General features: G+C 40.1%; 1 protein-coding gene across 4 annotated transcripts in view; it reads right to left on the bottom strand.

Annotated features, from left to right (window-relative positions):
- The window catches only part of TASP1 (taspase 1), a 121,510-nt gene that overhangs the window by 59,047 nt on the left and 45,306 nt on the right, over positions 1-17,157 (bottom strand). For all 4 annotated transcript variants that reach the window (XM_075203954.1, XM_075203953.1, XM_075203952.1 and 1 more), the window contains one exon: positions 2,995-3,114. In XM_075203954.1, the coding sequence (XP_075060055.1) occupies positions 2,995-3,114 (120 nt within the window). The remainder of the gene's footprint in view (positions 1-2,994; positions 3,115-17,157) is intronic.

The raw sequence follows: 17,157 nt of genomic DNA, 5'->3' as shown, positions 1-17,157 counted from the left end.
GGACTATCTTGAAGGCCCCATCACTGTAGAGGAAACTGAGGTGGCTATTGCATCTTTTCCTTGTAATAAAGCTCAAGGGGTTGAAGGACTGCCTATAGAGCTATACAAACAGTTTTCTGGCTTCTTTATTTCTGCACTATTAGATAAATATAGCGAGTTCTTCAATGCAGCCACTTTACCATCTTCCATGTCAGAGGCAATGATAGTAGATATTCCTAAGCCCGGTAAAGATCCGCTACTACCCGAGTCCTATAGACCCATCTCCCTACTAACAACGGATGTTAAGATTCTTGCTAAAATACTCTCTATAAGACTAAACATGGTAATTGCCCAGCTGATCCACCCAGACCAGAGAGGCTTTATGCCTGCGAACTCTACAGCCATTCCTTTTAGATGTTTGTTTACCCATTTACAGATGCCGGGGGGACATGTGAGTGATGCAGTGGTTGTATCCTTAGATGCGGCCAAGGCATTCGATTCTGTGGAGTGTGAATACTTATGGGCAGTTATGAATAACTTTGGCATTGTCCCTAGATTTCTCTCCTGAGTCAAACTGCTGTATTCCGCCCCTGCGGTTAGAATTAGAATCAATGGCCATACTACCTCTTCTTTTGACCTAAGTAGGGGTACAAGACAGTGTTGTCCTCTCTCCCTTGCTCTGTTTGCCTTTGCTATAGAGTTTGATATGGGCACATCCCGGCATAGGTGCACTCAGGGCAGAGGACAGGGACGACTAAATCGCGCTTTATGCAGACGATATGCTCCTGTTTTTGAAGGACTCTGGGACGTCTCTGACCACCCTTCTGCAGCTTGTGGATATGTTTTCTCCTGAAGATTAACTGGTCCAAGTCTAAAATTTTCCCTATTGGTAGGGGTCTTCCGACAGTTACTGGTGGGGCCCACTCGTTACAGTGGACTCTGAAATTTAAATATCTGGGAATCTGTGTCACCAACTCAGTTGCTGACTATGTGTCACTTAGTATAGACCCTGTGACCAGTTACCTTCGGGCCAAGATCTCTACCTGGACGAGACTTCATTTGTCTATGTTGGGCAGAGTGAATCTCATTAAAATTATCCTTCAGCCCAAATTCCTGTATTCACTGCACCACTCCCCTACCTACCTCCCAGGGTGCATTTTTTCTCAGATTAACAGGCACTTATACACTCTGGTCTGGGGGTAGAGGCGGGAATGAATTAGGTTGACCTTGTTGTGTCAATTCTGTGCATCCGTGGGCCTAGCCTTGCCAGACTTTAGGACATACTACCTTGCCACACAGTTAACACATCTCCAGGGGTGGTTGGGAGCTTCCTCGACAGATGATTTACTGGGTCTGCTTGAAAAGTGGACTGGATTCATTAGACCACCAATACACGCACTTAACTGGTGACCGGATAATGAGAGCAGTCCCCCCATTGCTTAGACAGGCCTTGATGATCTGGAATATCATGAGTAAGACATCGGAGACTGCAGGCTTCGATCCCGACACTCCTCTGTGGATTAATTTGGCCTTGTCTGAAATTTTTAAGTTAAAACAGTTCCCCCAGTGGCGAGCTGCAGAGGTCCTCACCTTCGGACAGGTATATGTTAAATGTACCCTTAAATCTTTTGCTCAGTTACAGATTGAATTCTCCATACCGAACTGCCTCTTTTATACCTACCTCCAGCTCTGACATGCATTACTGGCACAGTTTGGCAGTACTCCCCTTATTTTTAGAGCAGACCCCTTCCGCTCGCTTCTTAGGCAGGTTCCATTAAAACTATATCTATACCATAGGCCAACGTCCTCTCCTTTCTTACTACTGACGATTTAGAGGGATTACGCTTGAGCTGGGAGATGGATCTGGGCAGTCACTGATGTAAATTGCAGCTCTATTTTGGACAGTGCCAGAGAAGTTACCTCCTGTACCCGCTATAGAAAAATTCAGCTATATCTCCTGCACAGTATATACTACTCTCCACATAGGTTGCTCCAGATGGGTGCCAGGCTGGATGCCGTTTGCCTGAAATGTGGGGGTGACCCTGCTACCTTCTGGCACCTGTTATAGAGCTGTCCTGTAGACGGGAATTTATGGTCGCTGGTGGTGTCAGGCATACAAGATACTGGTGTTGAGGTTCCACTCCTATTTCCAAAGAAATGTGTGTTTGGTCTGGGGGTTGATCTGATTCTGGGGAGGAACAAGACTAGATATGTCCGTAATTTCCTGGCCTTAGCCAAAGTCATTATTGCTATAACATGGATAGCTCAGAAGGGACCTGAATTTGATAGCTGGTTAACGAGGCTGTAGGACATGAAAGGTTTACATATGAATCTCAAAATGCTATGCCAAGATACTATAAGATAGGGGCTAGTTGATCCTGGTTGAGAATCTCTTTACTCCTCATATTCGCCCTTCCACAAATTAGAAGCCTAGCTCCTAGTTGTTGGTGACCAGAGCCACTTACGCCGCAACTTTCATATGGTTTCCCTTAGGGTGAAGAAGACAGTTGAAGTAGAGGGTTATAAGTCATTTAATGCATCCCATTATGATCTGTGGATAGTAGTCTACTTTGCATTGATTGTTATATTTTACTTTTTAGGTGCAGTTACCAAATGTGGTTTCAAATGTATATCAGAAATAGGTTTGTTTTTTTTTGCACTGTTTAAAAATTTTATAAAAATATTTGATAAAAAAACCCAAAAATAACAAGTCCTTGAGGTACAAATATTTATATGCATTCTCCCCTTCATGCCCCATCGAATACATATTTTTCCTGTCACAACAGTCAAGCACATTTTGAATAGCCAAGTTCCTAACACTAGGGTGCTGAATACAGCAGATTTAACTGTCCTTACAGTGAAAAAAGGATGCTGAAGCCTGAAGCACGGTTAAGTGGCTCAGAAATGGCATGGAGAGAGAATTGGTCCCTTTAGTCAATTATTTGACTTCAGGTGGACAATAGTATTAATAAAAAAACAACGGGCAATGCATGTTTCAAATAAAAATGTGTTCACCTGGCCAACTCTTCCAGGATGTTTCATGGCTAATCCTCCACTGGAGACAGCAGCAGCTACATTCCCATCTTGGTCAACAACTATTGCTCCAACAGTGTCCAGAGTTCCTGAGTCATTCTCCTGTGGAGTAATAACAGCAATTGCTTGAAGGAATATTAACAAGTCACAGAGGCAGCCTTTAATGTAAACTGATTCTACTATAAATACTGGAAAGGAAATGTAAGCATTTCATTTCAGTTGAGAAGGTCACGAGACACACGTAATAGTTTTTGCATTGTTTATATTGGCATAAAATAAATAGAACACAGTTTATTAGATACACACTGTATTATTGTAACCTCAAGAACCCTTGTGTTGTCACAGTTACTCAATACCATTTTTCTTTTACTTTTAACATAATACGGTAAGGTCACGTTTTGTACTATGCCAACAATATCAATACAAGCAAAATGAATGATGACATACTTAGACACGATAAACACTCACAGGGAGACAACGGAATACAGAAACAACATGTTAATTAGAGACGGACATCACCATTGGCTACAGTACACAACTTACACAGACGTCAACAATCCTAATAATCCTATGTATCACTGAACTCTATTATACCTAAAAAAAATTAATGCCCACTTAAGGAAGGAAGGGGGGGGGGGGGGGGGTATGTCAAAGAATGGTGCAAAAGAAAAAGTGGTGTTGCCCACAGCAATCTGGTTCTGTTATTTTTCAAGTGTAGACTACAAAATTTAACACTGGATTGGATTCTTTGGCCATCACCACTTTTTTTAGTTTATATGAACGTCCTGCTAAGTGTTTATAATGAACTAGATTCACCCAGCATGCTCTCTCTTCTTCCTTTCCTATGTTAAATGTTGACATGCTTTAAAAACATGACGAGGGGGAGAGTTGCCATCTCATACAGCTCTGAAGCTGGGAATGAGAGACAATGTACAGATATCAATACTACATAGATCCAAGCAGTTGAAGCACATTGGCCAATTGTTGTTAAATCCAACTACAGATCAGGATTAAAATGCTATCAAGTTGTGAAGCAACATATTTTTTTTAAAAACACACACATAAAACCCCCAAAAAAACATAAGTGAACTGACGGGCAGCACGGTGGCTAAGTGGTTAGCACTTCTGCCTCACAGCGCTGGGGTCATGAGTTCAATTCCCAACCATGGCCTTATCTGTGTGGAGTTTGTATGTTCTCCCCGTGTTTGCGTGGGTTTCCTCCGGGTTCTCCAGTTTCCTCCCACACTCCAAAAACATACTAGTAGGTTAATTGGCTGCTATCAAAATTGACCCTAGTCTGTCTCTCTCTGTCATCTGTGTGTGCATGTTAGGGAATTTAGATTGTAAGCTCCAATGGGGCAGGGACTGATGTGAATGAGTTCTCTGTACAGCGCTGCGGAATCAGTGGCGCTATATAAATAAATGGTGATGATGAGGGGAACTCTTAATCAGCCACACTCCACGACTCAGACAGACAAGATGGCAGAGTAGACATCCTGCCCTCTCCACACAACGTCAGTGCCATACACACAGAACCCCGCCCCCCCATCATTCTTTTGAAGTCCACACCATCTGTCTCTCCGCTCCACTCCACCTTTGTATTGCTGCTATTTATCCCCCGCCCAGGTCCACTCCCACAATTCTTTGTTATCTTTACTGCCTGCCTCACATACCTCCGATCCTATTACGACCCCATTGTCTATCAAACCTCTTTAATGTAATTCCTCCTATGTCCTCCCACTGTGGACTGAATCTTTGATTGTCACTCCCTTGACATTGTCTTCCACTTCTGCTCCACCACTAGTTTCTCCAACAAAATAAATTCATCCTTACATCTTACAACACAGCCCTTCTATTTGTCAAGCAAACCTACAAATGGTGTCGTTACAAGAAGCAAACTGAAGCAGGCCTTGACGTGAAGGTTCTGATGACACGAAATGTCCCAGGATCTCCCAGAGGGGAGGTCCAGAAAATAGACAAGTATGAGGTAAAACACGCTATTCGGTGTTACCGTACCATACTAGTAAAGCTCCGCCCACATATATTTCCTGCTGGGAGTTCATACAAGTCAAAATGCGGATTCTGCTAATCAATTAATCTACACAATGCAGTTCTGCACATCAAGTAACCAATCTGCCACTCAAACCCTGCCAGCTTAGTTAAAGCACATTCCTCATAACATGGCTCAGAAATGCACAGACTTTGTTATATTTTGGCTATACTTGTACTTTAAATATTATTTGGGCAGTGTAGAAAAAAATAGTATTTACTTTTGTTGTTATAAAAATAATGTCAAACATTAAAAAATACAGTGCTTTACATAAACAAAAATATTGCCTTGCCCCACACTCCATATAATGTCTATATAAACATCTGGATTTTCAGATATAAACCATTACTATTATTATCGTACGGCGCCACAGTGCTCCGCAGCGCCGTACAGTAGGGAAAACAGGACATACAAGGTAGACCCTGCGCATTAGTGACTTTACATTCAAAGTGGAAGAGGGCACAGCTGAAACATGAGCAGCTAATGTGGCCTAGAGTGAGGATTCGGACAGTTGTGAGGGTGTATTAGTGTGAATAATATGATCATGAACCATGAGCGCAAAATCCATTCTTCAGTGTCGGACTTTTCACTGCAGCTCTGTTAAAACAAAAAGTAAACTATAACCTCCATACTTTATTACAGACACACAAACTCCTCCCACATCTTTAGGACAGTGTCCTAATGAGATCTAACACAAGACTGCCAAGAAGTCAGTCACTCTATGTCTGCTGAGCTAGGCTCCTCCCCTCCTAACATGGAATCCTGTTGAAAACAAGTGAAAGAGAGCATGATGTATATTCTATGTATATTGTCTTGCTCAGTAAAACAGTCTTTGACATATATTAATGTCAAATTGTTACTTTACTTGATCTTGCCATGTTTCAGCAAAATAACATTATTTTCTACAGTGTTTTCTGCAATGTCCTATAAAGAGTCGGCCGATGCTCTCTTTGAATGGCAGAACAAAGCATCAAGAGAATCCTTATTTACGACATAAATATGGAACTAGGCACTATATAATATGGCCTTTAGCCGAAACATTACAGGTCCGCTTTACAGTTTCATTAAAATTCCTTACAAATATGCTCAAATTGCGTAATAATAAAAACTTAGAGCAAGACTTGTCAGATACAGCTCCTGCTAATTGTGGAAAAAAGTGATGCAGACAGGAAAGGACTTTGACATCACTAAGTTATTACAGAGATTATCAATTACTTTCAGGTAGCCAGAAGCAAGTTCACTCCTGACATGCCCTGCAGTCTGTTATTGGTCTAGAGTGTTGCTGCTGGTAGTATTTACAGTAGATGGAGAGAAACAAGACAGATAACATCTTTAAACGTTTAGTAAATGTGGCATGCAATCATTTCGCCTAGCAACTCAACCTCTGTGGTTGTAAACATTAAACTACATCCAGGATTTATATGGATTCGTATCTTACTTTATTAGGAAGGTCTTTTAATAACACAAAAATATGGAAACTGTTTCTGGTAAAATGTGCTCGTGAAAAATACCAGATTTTTTTTGCTAAGGTTACAGAATGAATGAAATGATTTTAAAAAAAACGGTTCCTTATATTGCACTTTGCATACTGATAACTTATAACGGCAAACAAACAAAATTGTAATGAACTCTACATTGTTCTTTTTATGGTTAAAAAAGAATTATACTGTTACAACCCTCACCCCTATATACAAATGTAGCAGAGTTTATTGTAGTCAGCAGCTAAATGTTAAGGGAGAATCTGTGACATCTTATGACTTGGGCTTCTGGCTTTTAATATTTATTTGTTGGAGAAATTTAGTGATTATTATTCCTGTTTTGTTTATTCATATGCAAAAAGTCAGTGTCTTTTAATGTTAAAGAACAAATATACAAGTAAATAAAACTAAAAAACTCTTGTTTAAACAGGGAAAGGGGACAGAGTCTAAATGAAAAAGATAGATGAGAGGCCGTCATGGTCCCAGGGAAGGGCATAGGGAGACAGGGGATGGTGCTAGGGAGGAGGGAGAATGTGCCCAGGGAGAGAGGAAGGTGCTAGAGGACAGGAAGAGGGTGTCATTGTCCCAGGGAAGAAACAAGGGTGTCACGGGAGAGAAGAAGGTGTCAGGGAACAGCAGGAGGGTGTCATTGGAGAGAGGAATGTACCAGGAGACAGGGAGAGGGTGTCATTGGAGAGAGGAATGTACCAGGAGACAGGGAGAGGATGTCATTGGAGAGAGGAATGTACCAGGAGACAGGGAGAGGGTGTCATTGGAGAGAGGAATGTACCAGGAGACAGGGAGAGGGTGTCATTGGAGAGAGGAATGTACCAGGAGACAGGGAGAGGGTGTCAGGGTAAAGAGGAAGATGCCAAAAGACAGGAAGAGGGTGTCATATTTCCAGGGAAGAAGCAAGGGTGTCACACGAGAAAGGAAGGTGTCAGGGGACAGTGGGAGGGTGTCAGACAGGAGAGGAGGAAGGTGCCAGGGGACAAGAAAGAGTGGAAGGTGCCAGGAGACAGGGAAAGGGTGCCTGGAAAGAGGGGAAGGTGCCAGGCAGAGGGTGTCAGGCAAGAGAGGAAGGTGCCAGGGGACAGGGAGAGTGTCAGGCGAAAGAGGAAGGGGACTGGGAGAGGGTGTCAGGCCAGAGTGGAAGGTGCCAGGGGACTGGGAGAGGGTGTCAGAAACCCAGACAGAGTGTGCCCACGCTTTCTTGATGCGTTTCTCCGTAGAAGCAGCTCACCTGCTCTGTGTTTCATCAATACTACTAATTGCAGTGGCATCAGAGCCTAGGGGCCCACAGTCTGTTTGGGGAAGCCTTTGGAATTTTCCTGGGATCCTAGGGAACCAAATGCCCTTATACCACTGAGATCAGTAGGGATGATGAAACAAAAGGTGTATGCACTGAAGAAAGAAGAACATCTGGTTTCCATGTAAGAGAGGTGCAGAAGTAGAAAGAGGGGGGAGGGGGCTTGCTGGTGGAGAATTTGGAAGGTCCCAGAATGCTGTGTAAGGACCCTGACTGGCAATCAGATTTCAGGCTACCACAGCTTTAACCAAAAACTCCAGTAAAGCCATCATTGGGGGTTTTCGGAATTTTCTGGTTAGAAATAAAAACCTACATCCCTATGATAAATCTCAAATTAGTTTACCTTTCCATATGAATATTTAATTTGAGCAAAAAGAGATCAAACAAAAAGAGGCCAGAAGGGGTTATATACCCACGAACGCACTAAATAAACACAGCTGTTTAGCTATTAAATAATAACTGCAGCTAAAAGGATTCTATGGTCATTGCTAACTTGTGGATAACATTTGTATTTTATGTTTTTTTAAATCCACGGGTAAAACTTAGTTAGAACTAAACATCCAAAATAAGGTGGGCTGTGAGAAGGTAACCGGAAGGTGAAGAGGTGCTGAGATTTCAAATACAATGACCCCCTTTAAAAGATGGTCAGTGTACAGAATTTTGGACCGGTCTACAATGTGAAATGTAAAATAGTATCAAGCTCAGACAGCAGACTCTAACTCCAAAGCAGTTTCCCACTTCTCTATACAGTAAACTATAAAAGGTGAGGTTTACGGCCCTGGGTCTCAGGAGCTAACAGTCCTTTTATCATTCTCTGCTAAGGGCCCTGTTATACCATAAACCCAACAATTTCCAAGGACAACTGAAATTTGGAGAACAGAACCATGATAATTACAATGCAAGCATTCAATGTCATATCTATGGTATGTATCTGAATATCACTGTGCATTACAGTCAGCCAAAACCTCTGCTACTTATTTACAGATGAGTAGGTTCAGTTTTCAAAAATAAACACATGCCAGAATAGAAGAAAACAATGTAATGTCAATGGAAAGGAAATATTTAATGCAGAAACAAAAACACAGCTGCTTTCAGTCATGATTACGCACATAAAGCTCCATATATATCAGTATCATTTATCTTTCATACGAGCAGCTGGGACAAAGGGGACGGAAGCACAGGATACAAAGACTCAATGAGGAATTGTAAGGCAGTACTACTACATCTTGGGGACATTTCTTCGGCAAGAACAAATGTCTGCATTCATCTTTATGCCAGACTTATAGACTTATAGAAATGTATTGAAATTAAAATCCCAGGGCACGATCTAACACGATTCTGGTATCATTTTGCCACAATTCACAAATTACACCTTGCCAGGGTGTCAGACAATGATAATTTCAAATTACATTTTTTCTTTTCCACTACGTGAGGGTTCTAAGAGTCCCCAGACACTGATTCCTTTTTTTATTGCTAATAGATCCAATGGATATAACCGTAATTAAAGAAACAAGTAGAGAACTAATAGATCCATGTCATGGATCGATTAGTTATGCCTTGCATGGAATAGTCATTGCAACTATTCCAAACAAGTATCTAGGCCTGCTTATCAGGAGACCCTTCCTGGTGATCTCACTGGTATCTCCTTTCCAAATGTGGAAGCATTCCAGAGCCTCTGGCAGTGTACAAACAGCCCTCGCGCTTCAACAGTTTGTACCGATCATTGAGTCAGGAATTAAACAGAGCGGTACCTGGCTCCATTGCGGAACCCGCTGGATTTTAATGACCTTGGGCTGTACAAGAGTGTGATCCTCCTTAAGACATAGAATATCTAGAATGCAACTAGAGAAAATACATGTGTGGACCTGTCCTTAGTGATAAGTCCTATAATGACATTATTAGTGAAAAACCTAGACATTGGACACAGAGCTAATTCAGAGATATAGTCCCAGCCAAAAAACATTCTTACACAGACCTATATAGCAGAAAATGGACGTGTGTGTCCAAAAAGAGATGGACGGCTGGGAGATATACAGCTAAGCTAACACCAGAAATGACCAAGTTTAGTACAATAGCACATAATTTACATACCACAAGATGCTAACTTCTGTTCCCAAAACAATAACTTAAAAAAAAATAGGATCAGGTCAGTCCTTCCTCTATAACAGCAATATCTGATACAAATAACAGGTGACCATCTCAACAAGCCGTTTACTATTTAAAAATCCATATCTGTTTATAAAGCGCCACTAATTCCGCAGCGCTGTACAGAGAACTCCCTCACATCAGTCCCTGCCCCAATAGCACTTACAGTCTAAATTCCCTAACAAACACACACAGACATGATTTTAATATAAGACCCTGGGCTCATTAAAAGGTCAATTTTAGTAGCAGCCAATTAACCTACCAATATGTTTTTAGAGTGTGGGAAGAAACCAGAGCGCACGGAGGAAACCAACGCAAACACGGGGAGAACATACAAACTCCACTCATATAACTCATGACCCCGGTGCTGTGAATGTAAAGTGCTAACCACTAAGCCACCGTGCTGCCAGCGACTGATCTGGCCCAGTGCTGTTAACCTACAGGATCTAAGACCTGCCATCCCCAAATAAAACTATGAATTTTGATACATAATATGGTAGCAACCCCCCAGCATTCCCAATTCAAAAATTGTGACATAGAATTCACCTACTCATAACCTCCTCAAATGTGTAAACCATATCACTCATCAACAGTATACTGGTCCTATCCACCATAAGTCAGGGGTGTTGGGGATATATTGTATGGTTAACAGTGATGAAAAGGTAATTCTGCAGTTCCTTTCAGTTTTAACATAAAATGAATGAGACAGACCCTAATGAGATGTTTTAAAGATATCCATGTGGTTTTGTGTGGGGATGACACATGTACTCTTAAGCTATGAACTTTTACTTGATCACTCAGCTTTCCTCTATTATGTGTCCATTGGACCATAGACAGCAGATACATTTTACTTATGGTAAAAGCAATGTCTTGTGACTCATGCCCTTTGATTTTTGCAGTAGCAGACAACTGCTAATAGAAAGCATACTGAGACAACCCCTGCCTCCTGTAAGTGGGTTCTTTATCCAAATTTAACAAATGTTACAGTTCCAAATATTTGCTCATTTAAACAAAGGATACATTCAAATGCACAAATAATTTTCAAAATATATTTATAAGAAATTCATAACAGATGAAAGAAGCAAGTAAACCATTGCTTATAGGGGTGTGTGGGAGGGGGGGAAACCGACCCCGCTACCACAACCCCATATTTTGCCCCACCACCTCTATGAAAGAAAGTTCCACAGTCAGGATAAGCAACCCACTTATCTGAAGTCAAGAGCCAATGAGAGCCGAGAGCAGTGTGAAATCAGAGTGGGAGGGCTGAATCTGTCCAACTAGTGCTCCTAAACAGGGACAATTTAACCCAAAACCCCTAACCTCTACATATGAGTAACTACTTCAAAAACCAATAAACCCCCGAATCTAAAACATATTGAAACATATACAAGGATGCTGGCTCAGATAGAGCAATACCTCCATCTCAACAATACAACTTGCTACAATTAATATAAATATATATATATACACAAGTTAACCCGTGCATGATACTCATGCATTCTAGTCAAATCAAGCTACTTAAGGTGTTAAAAAGGTTCTTGTCATGCATTTGGGCCATAGCCCAGGCCTCAACCACCAACCACTCCCCACTGTTACCCCCGGCAACCACCAACCACCCCCAACTGTCACTTCTCCTTCAAGAAATATATATACATTTTTTTTAAATCTTTATAAACACCTTTAACAATTAACAAATTAAATTAACAAATTAAAAACATCTTAGTATACCAAATTCCAGCCCTTTCTGATTTTTTTTTTCCACACACACTAAGAATTTAGTAGGTCAGTGTATAACTCCGCCCAGCAGGTGGCGCTGCAGCTTGGTTTTATATTTTACACACACACACAGACAGACTAACACATGCCACTAGACATTTATATTATAGATAAAAAAAAAAATATATATATATATATATATATATATATATATATATATATATATATACACACACACACACATATATACATACACACACATAAATGTGAAATAGTAACTTTTCTTGCACTTGAATGTTAGTCATGAACATTTTGCTAAATAAGGTACATTACCAGAACAGCCACCAGGGGCAGGCTGGGTTGGGGGCAGGGGGGCACCTGCCCGCCAGGACAGTCCAATAGTGAGCTATCTTGGGCTGGATCACTGGGCCACCTGCATTTTTTTTCCATTAAAATAAGCTGCTGAGTCGAGTCTTGCCCCCAGGCTAAAATTTGCCAGCCCTTCCCCTGCCAGCTACTAACAAGTCTCCACAGCAAGTGTTGGCCCCCATTAACTAGGGCCAGCGCTTCTCTATACGAAAAAAATAAATACATTCTTAATTCCAATGATGGAGCCGATGCTCACTCACATTCTTTTTTTTTTAATGTATATTTCTATTTTTGTTTGATTTTTCACTGATTGTCTGGCGCTGTGAAATTGTATGGCACCTTATAAATAAACGATGAAAGTGATTCTTGGCACAATAGCTCCTTTAATACATCGGTATAAAAACAAATCTGAAAAACGTAATGGAGAAGTCAAGTGAAAATGTATCATAAGTCCCACATATCTGCTAAAACCTCTTAGTCCTGTGCAAAGCAATGCGACATTGACTTTAGGAAACTACACTTATGGCAGTTTTCCGTAAGAATCAAAAGTGAAATGACTATCTTAGGTGAACATTTATACTCACTCAAAATCTGTAAATCATCTGCTCTTCACACACGGTTGCACATTTCCAGCCTCAAGCAGTTGGGGTTTTCTTTTCATGGAACAAGGAACACAGTTTGATTCAGGACAGAACCAAATTACATTCCTATAAAGTGAGCTGTAGACACCTCCAGCCGCACAACCATTATTAAACTCCTACATCTCAAAATCCATCTAACGACTAAATTGCAGAATGTCACTGTTGCATCATGTGCTTCACACTGTACTTAACTAGACACTGTAAAGCAAAATTACACAAAATGCCAGCAAATAAAACCAAAGGAATGGAAATAAAGTGGGGCAATAAAAGTCTCATGGCTTCTAGATTCATTTACGGAGTTTAAAAGGGACAGTACCTGCAAATTCAATTTCAAATCTCCCAAGACTGAAACTGATAAGCAGTAGAGGAAGCAAAAGTTTACACACTACAAAAAAAAAAACAGGTACTAAACCGTAATTTCCCTGATAGTTATGGTTCAAAGATAATTATGGTTCAAAGATGATTTGGAGAGCTTTGCTTTCAATATACTATATATTCATGTTTATAAGACTGAAATAGCAAGTTTTGGGATAAATAAAACAAAAAAAAATGCCCTCAAATCTGCTGAACAGCATTGTTCCAGGAAGTGTGATACACAATTGAGTGTACTGACCACAGGATAGATTACCATCCTTGTACAAATCTGTCCAGATATGGATTACTCTAGTACATGTGTGTGGCCAAAATGGAAAGATCCAGTAACTCGGGTTAAACAAACTTATTGGGCACCATTAGGGGTCAAATAAGGACAGTGAAAACATGGTCATGGTCTTTACATTGGCTGCCTGTATTTCAACGAATCCAATATAAAATTCTTCTACTAACATACAAGGCCGTCAACATAATTGCACCAACATAAATTTCCTCGCTTGTCTAAAAATATCTCCCAACTCGACACCTCCGTTCTGCACAAGATCTGCATTTCTCTTCCCCTCTCATCACATCCTCCCATTCTCGGGTACAGGACTTTTTCCTCGCATAGTAAGACTTTCCTCTAGTCTTCAGACCTTCATGCATTCTCTGAAAACCCACCTCTTCAAACAATCTTATGATATTCCTCAACCACCATCTTAATCTCCCTAGATTACCCTATTACCATCCTCTACACAGCTAACGCAAGACAACAACCCTCTGACCAACATTGCAACACACACAGCCCACTCAATACTTTTACATTTGCATTCTAGCTGGTCCATAGTGCAATATGATGCAGCACATGCGCTTGTGTTTCAAACTCTCATTGTCCTATAGATTGTAAGCTTGCGAGCAGGGTTCTCTTACCTCTCTGTCTGTCTGTATTACCCAGTATTTTCTTATTAATGTTTGTTCCCAATTGTAAAGCACTACGGAATTTGCTGGCACTATATAAATAAATGTTGATGATGATGATGATGGTCATTGCCCAATCACATATCCACCAGCCCCAAATCCATATTTGATAAATCCTAATGAAAAGTTGTTTGGAAAAGGTGAACTTTTGGCCCAGATACGCAGTGATTTGAAGCCATTTGAAATGATTCAATTAGCTCTCAAAATCTCAGGATGTATGGGCACTTTAAGATAGACTGTAACCTCAACAATTTCTTTTTTTGCTTCATTGTACAGAGCAAAGAGGATTATGGCTATGAGCAAACTGACAGGAGTTGTGTCAGTTACCTCTTTGCTCTCTGTCATATTTTCCATCCTTCCTGAACCTGACCACACCTATCCCTAAGCAAAGAGCCCACACCCTGAAACAATTGTATGATGTGAGTATTATCACTACTAAATGAGAATGACAAGAGAAGATATGGGAATTACGGGAATGGGAAGACAATTAATTTCAATTATGCAGAATAGTGAACTCTGCAAGCAGCATTATAAAAAGTATATCAATTCTTGAAACAAGAAATGCCTTCAAAAATACAAAGAGACAGATTAGAATCCCTCTAATAATGAGGGAAAGAGAAATCAATACATTGAGTCTGAATATCAGTATCAGCTCATTGTGACTTTGGATGCGTCATTTTTCTTGTCCATTTCTCTCCATCACGAAGATAGACCAGACATTGCTGTGTTAAATTGTGTGCACTATATGTCAAAGTAAAATCATAGATCTGTTGTGAGACAGCAGAACATAATTAAAGCAGGTTAACGGTTCTCTTATCATTGAATGAAATTCATTGACTATAATGTTAACTTGAGAGGTAAAACGTGTGCTCTCATCTGTGTTTTAGGTGGCACTGTTGTTTGCTTTGGAAACAAAGATCATTGAACAAAAGTATTAGCACTGTAAAAATCACAAGTTTCCCACTTCTCCATTATATCAATAAAATTCAGTAAATTATGTTACAAGGTATTTCTAATTACTATGCACACAAGTATGTACAAGTTAAAGGAAAACTACAGTCTGTGTCAACTATAGGAATAGAGGGTGATGACCTCCTGGAACTTCAACCGTTTGTCTGATGCTCAATTCCAAGGCAATATGAGCAAGGCTCCCTGTGTGTAGATCTCAGCTGACTATAATTCATGCACTCACCATCTCCCGCATTGGCTATTGCAATTCACTCCTTACTGGTCTTCTGCGAATCAGACTCTCACCCCTATAATCTATTTTGCACACAGCGTCTATATTGATTTTGCTTGCAAATCGTCCTTCCTCCTCTGAGCCACTCCTGTCAGTCTCTACATTGGTTGTTTTTCACTGAATACAATATAAAATACTTCTACTAAAATACAAGGCCGTCAAGAAAAGTACATCTTCTTACTTGTCTCATAATATCTCCCAACTGGACACCTCTGTTCTGCACAAGATCTGTGTCTTGCATCCACACTCTTTATGCTCCTATTCCCAATTACAGGACAGTTTTCGGGCTGCATCCACTTTGTGGAATTTCCTCACTTGCACAATAAGACTTTTCTCTAGTTTTGAAACCTTCAAGCGTTCTCTGAAAACTTACATCTTCAGGCAAGCTTATAAAATTCCTCAAACACTTTCTTACCATCCCTAAGTTACCCTATTACCGCTCTTTACACAGTTAACACAAGACAACAAGCCTTTGACCAACATTAAAATGTGACTGGATCATATAGCCCATTAAGCACTTTTTACCTTTGCAATCTGGCTGGACCAAATATGTAATATGTAGGACTTACCCTCATGTATCAAACTCCCACTGTCCTATATATTGCAAGCAGGGCCTACTAAACTCTCTCTGTCTGTCTGTATTACCCAGTATTATTTTATTACTGTGTTTGTTCCCAATTGTAAAGCGCTATGGAACTTGCTGGCGCTATATAAATAAATAATGATGATGACTATGATCTGGGCAATCACATAGGAATCGATACACACCGACACTGCTTGTCAGGTCACAGCTGCCTGGACAAGCAGCAGTCAATGAAGATCAGACACAGAGAGACAGTCCTGCTTACTTTGAATATTCTGTAGAACAACAGAAAGCAGTGGGGGCATCAGGGCCAAGTCTAGGGACAGGGAAGAAACCCCCAATTTCCAGATAGCTCTGGGGAGTGGAGATTTGTAAAAAAAAACAACAAAAAAATAAATTTAGCGGAGACCACAGTTCTCCTTTAACAAGACAATAATGTTCTTTAAATCATTTTTTTCTGCCAGATGAGTCTGTAAGACATAATAAGAGTTTCTTGCCAATAACATCGGAAGTTAGATAAGTGAGGATCTGCTATTGATGTTTACCACAAATCCAACACGCAAAATGGAAAAACTTAGTTCCTAAACAACATGTTACTATTTTGACTGACATGACTAAGTTGGAAGCAGATTTTAATATCTACCTTTCAAACAACTTGGAAGATATACAGCAATGTCAATTTTAGAGCACAAAGGAAACAATGAAAAACAACAAACCCTAACAAACTATAAGTCTTCAAAACAGATTAGATCACTAAAACCAGAATCAGACTTTGGTGGAATTAGAAAGATGAATAATTCCAAGTAAGCTGGATCAAAGAAAACACGTATTTAACCAATGCGTTACTGCAATGCGACTGCAAAAATGTCATCAGGACTTGAAATACAACATAAAATTGAAAAAATAACTTCATCCAAAACTAAAAATATAAAACTTTTGGACAGAGTTGGTTGAGTTGGAAATTATTTTTCATTTTCTTTATCTATCAAAGCAAATTTTATATTGCTTTTTTCTAGGGACCTAATTGGGTTTCACTTTGTAACATATTGAAATAGATAACTTTTTTCTGTATGGTCATTAACTATGGAAAATATATATATATTTCCAGAGAGAGATTTAGCAGTTATCTAGGTCTCCACTGCTCAATTACTGATCAATCCAATGCAATTAGCAATACAATAGAAATGAAAAGGATAACTACTCAAAAATTATTTGCCTCCTTACAACTGTTATGCTGGGCACCATAACTTACTGAAACAACTCCTGATATTTTATTGGACTGCAA

The sequence above is a fragment of the Mixophyes fleayi genome, chromosome 3, assembly GCF_038048845.1.
Source record: "Mixophyes fleayi isolate aMixFle1 chromosome 3, aMixFle1.hap1, whole genome shotgun sequence".
In the NCBI taxonomy this organism is placed as follows: domain Eukaryota; kingdom Metazoa; phylum Chordata; class Amphibia; order Anura; family Limnodynastidae; genus Mixophyes; species Mixophyes fleayi.
The sequence above is the reverse complement of the archived record's forward strand: the minus strand, read 5'-3'. Positions and strand labels throughout refer to the sequence as shown.